The following is a 4484-nucleotide window of genomic DNA, read 5'->3' on the forward strand; positions in this document are numbered from 1 at the left end:
AGGAGTACCCGTGGGCCCCGACACACAGCTGGTCCGGCACGCCAAGCCCAAGACAGCCCGGATAGGACCGCATTCCGTGGAGGCCCCTGCCCTGGGCGTCCTGCCCTGGAGCAGAGCTGCCACAGCCCCGTGTCCCCTCATGCGCCAGCCTGGGACTGGGGGCTGATCCCCCACAACAGTGGGAAACACCCATGACCGACGTTCTGGAAATGACAGGGATCGGCAGCGAGAAAGCACCCCACCCGCCTGACTGACACACACGTGGCCCACACAGCACACACGTCTCCCTGAGCCACGGTGCCCTTGCTGGACCCTGGGGGTGAATGCCTCTGACCGCTGAGTGACTTTTAGTCATGACTTTTAATCAATGGTCTTCCCAGGTGGCTCAGTGGTAAAGAACCCGCCTGCCAATGCAGGAGATGCAGGAGACACAGGCTCAGTCCCTGGGTCAGGAGATCTCCTGGAGGAGAAAATGGCAACCCACTCCAGTACTCTTGCCTGGGGAACCCAATGGACAGAGGAGCCCGGCGGGCTGCAGTCCATGGGATCACAGAGTCTAACACGACTTAGTGACTGGGCACACATGCGTGTTTTAATTAACACACAGCACTGCCTAAGCAGCCAGGCCCCAGGGCAGCGAGCATGCATGAAGCTTCGTCCACAGCACTGGGCTGACAGGGTGGCCAGGGTCAGAGGGACAAGGAGCAGGGGGCGCTGGCCATACCTCTGCCACATCGCCGATGGCATAGATGTGGGGGACGGAGGTGGCTTCCTGGGCATCAACGAGGATCTTCCCAGTGACGGGGTTCGTATGCACACCAGCCTTTTCCAAATTCAAACTTGCGGTTTCTGGAACTCGGCCTGAAGGACACAGAGCAAGGTGGAAGGTTTCCATGAGAGGTTCTGATCAAGATTCCGGGTTTATTTAAAGCCCTTCTCAGAAAGTCCACTTAGAATTGGTGAGACACCAAGCACTGACAGTGCCAAGGGCCTCAGACATGTATGCACACACACGCATGTGTGTGCACACACCTGCACGCACATGTGTGTACACATACACGCACGTACGTGCACGTGCATGTGCGCACGCGTGCAAACGTGTACACACGTTGCACGGGTGCTCGCATGCATGTGCGTGCACACACCTGCACATACATGTACGCACGCGTGCAAACGCGTACACACGTGCTGCACAGGTGCGCGCGTGCATGTGCGTGCACATGTGCACGTACACGCACTACACCCATACAGTTTGCACACACACACACGCAATGTGTACACACACTTTTTATGTACACACGCACGTGTGAGTACACGCACACACACATCCTCACAGAAAATGAAAGGACACTGCAAGAACAGGAGGAAGTGGGGCGTGTGTGCAGAGTCTGGATTAAGAAATCCTAAACACAGCCTATGACACAATTTTGGTTTTTTAAATTATACACAGTTAAGAGTCATACATATTCAAAAAATAAACGTGGAAAAAAAACCCTATAACCGATGAACAACCAAAAGGGCTTATTGGTTTTTTGTTTTAATTTTTTACTTTTTATTTTCAAAAATATTTACTTATTTGGCTGCACCAGATTGTATTTGCAGCACGTGGGATATTTAGTTACGGTACGCAGCATCTTGGTTGTGGCACGAGGGATTTAGTTCCTTGACCAGGGATCGAACCTGTGTCCCCTGCATCGGCAGGTGGATTCTCAACCACTGGACCACCAGGGAAGTCCACAAATGTGCCTGTGGTAACAGATAACTCGCTCGGGAGACCTGGGGGGCCCACCCTGGAACTGTACCTCTGCAGGTCACGTCTCAGCAAGTGAGATGACGTTGTCACTTAAAGAGGACGTTCAAGCCCCATAACGCTGACTTTGTGCGGGAGAGCTGTGATTTCTTTCGAAGGTGCCTGGCTCTGACAACAGAATTGTGTAGCAGCAGCAGCCAGGTGCGACATGCCCCCAGCCCCTGACCAGATCCCTAAGCCCCTCCCCACTGATGGCTGCACTCCAAGGGCCAGGGACCCCAGGTCACGTGGCAGACTGACGCAGGCGAAGGGCCAGCTTGGCTGCACACACAGCCCGATGGGGCCACACAGCCTTCGAGGCATAGGCCTGAGGGCAACTCGGAAACTCCGGCCTGTCCCTGCGTGCACCCCTTGGTGGGTCAGGGCATCTCAGGGGCCCTCAGGTGGCCTCCCTGGTCCAGGGCGCCCCCCCAACACTCCTGGAGTCCCTGCCCTCTACCTGCCAGGTCACCCCACCTGCCAGGAAGCTGCCTGTGAAGGACAGGCAGTGCCTCACGTCCCCAGCCCCTGGCAAGGACGTCCCCCTGATGCCCGAGGAGGGTGAGCCGATCCAGAGGAGGCAGATGGTGCGCTCAACCGCGTCCTGCCCAGGGTCCAGGACAGACCCCCGCTGCCGGCAGCCCCAGCTTGAGGCGTCCAGGGCTGGCAGGCACAGCCGCCCGTCCTGGGGGGCCATCAGCTTGTGGACTCCGCCCTTGGAGAGAGGCCTGGAGGGGGCAGTGCTGGGCGGACACCCCAGCACTGCCAGCCGGTGTGCTCACAGCCTGGGGCCTCGTTCAGACGACAAGGCCTCTTTGAGTGGGGGTGGTGGGGGGGGCAGTGGGCACCCCGTCTTCCCGGGACTGGGCGGGGGATCCGGAGGCGGGAGGCTCGGCTTCAAAGGCACAGATCCCACAGCTCCCAAGGCTCAGGCCCCCGGGGTCGGCAGGGGCTGGTGGAGCCAGGGAGGGGAGCCTTAAGTCTCCAGCTGCTGTCCCCGCGGGAAGTCAAAACACAGGCTCAGCTAAACCTCCTTCTCAGCGATGACTCCGGCTTGGCCCCAGGGATCAGGGGCTGAGGGCTGGCGCCCTTCTCCAGCAGACCAGACGCAGGCCCACTAGGACAGGAGGGCCCCGCCTCTGACCACACCGATGCTGGCGCTCCAGCTCTGATGGAGGCCCATGAGCCTGTAGAGTGTGACGTGCCACCTGCCAACATCCTGCCCGGGGCCTGGGGGCCCAGCGGGCACCTGGGAACGGGTTGGACCGTGCTCCGGCAAGGAAGAAGTGGGCCCCACGGGTGGGATGGGGGGCATCAGTGCTGCAGGCAGGGGCTCCTCGATCAGCCCCTGGGTTCCTCCCCAGGTCCTGGGCCCTGAGCTTCCCAGTACACTGGGCCGGGCTGATGAGCCACAGGCAAAGCGGGCAGCACCCGGGCCAGGCACTCCGACACGGCCACGCTGCCCGCAGCTCACCCCTGCACCCCGCCCGGCTGGTCACAGGAGGTCAACAGCGCTTCTTCCCGGGCCTGTGGTAACCATGGTAACTGCACACCTTGCAGAGACTAACAAACCACATCTCAGGTCCCCGAAGAAACAGAGATAAACTTGAAGCAGAAGCAGGAGACGGCGGCCACGCTGGCCCCCGTGGTCCATCCTGAAACCAGGATTCTCTAGGACGCACTGTCTACGTAAGTGGGAAGGTACGTGGAACGTGTAAGCCAGGCCACGGGCACAGAGAATAACGCTGGACAATGCTGGTGGCGAGCTTCCAGGACCAACCGTGCAGGAAGGGAGGCCCTGGACAGGGGCCACGGACGGCGGATGGGCCCCCGCCTCCGCCACACTGCCCCGTGTTCTCCAAGCCGGGGGTCATGCTCCCCGTCAAACAGGCCCAGAGCCCCAGAGGCAGATGGAGACGGAGAACGGGTGGGGCGGGGGGCCCAGCGGCCGGCTGCTTGGACGTCCGCTCAGACCGGGCTGGGCTTGAACGGCAGCGGTCATGCCATCCTCCACGGCCTCCCCAAGGGCAGGCAGTCCTCCCCAGTGACGGCTCACATGCCACCCTATCCAGCCCACAGGCCGCCCACTCCTCACCCCGGCGTGGGGTTGGCAGCTGGTCCCTGGGGGAGGCCCTTCCAGGCAGGCGGCCCCCTCACTCTGCACTCTGCTCCTTGTCAGGGTGGGGAGCTGTGAAGGTTCAACGTGTGCTTCTTCAGTGAGTCGTACAACGCAGTGTCCTTTGGCCACATGTCAGTGAGCTGGGCTTCCTCCTGAGAATGACTGATCCGGCCCTTTGTGTCCGTTTATATGATCCCGTGAGCGTCTTCCTTAGGACATGCGTGACTTGCTGCCGCGGTTGCAACAAACGAGCACTCTGAAACCTCAGCCCCCTGCCTTGGGGCTGCCCCTCGCCTGCTGGCCAGAGTCCCTCAGGGGGACCTCATGACCCTCGCAGCTTGGACGGCCCCCATCCAGCGCTGACCGCCCAGGACAGAGCTCTTGGTGGGCCGGGCCAGGCCAGCCTCCTCTGGTGGCACTGAGGGAACCACCTGCTGGCTGTCGTGACCTGCTCCGTGCAGCCGGGGACGCAGAGGAGCAGACGTGCCCGTCACAGGAAGACGGGCCTCCCTGGAGCACACGGGGTGCTGGTGCGCAGGGGATCCCTCAGCAAGGGCGGACTCGGGGCCGGCGGGG

At 61.2% G+C, this 4484-nt stretch overlaps 1 protein-coding gene across 1 annotated transcript in view; it reads right to left on the reverse strand.

Annotated features, from left to right (window-relative positions):
* Positions 1–581: 581 nt before the first annotated feature.
* The window catches only part of TXNRD2 (thioredoxin reductase 2), a 25216-nt gene continuing 21313 nt past the window's right edge, over positions 582–4484 (reverse strand). Inside the window, exon 11 of the mRNA XM_010834907.1 lies at positions 582–861. Coding sequence (XP_010833209.1) covers positions 614–861 — 248 coding nt within the window. The 3' untranslated portion in view covers positions 582–613. The remainder of the gene's footprint in view (positions 862–4484) is intronic.

The sequence above is a fragment of the Bison bison genome, unplaced genomic scaffold, assembly GCF_000754665.1.
Source record: "Bison bison bison isolate TAMUID 2011002044 unplaced genomic scaffold, Bison_UMD1.0 scf7180017845480, whole genome shotgun sequence".
NCBI classification, from domain to species: domain Eukaryota; kingdom Metazoa; phylum Chordata; class Mammalia; order Artiodactyla; family Bovidae; genus Bison; species Bison bison.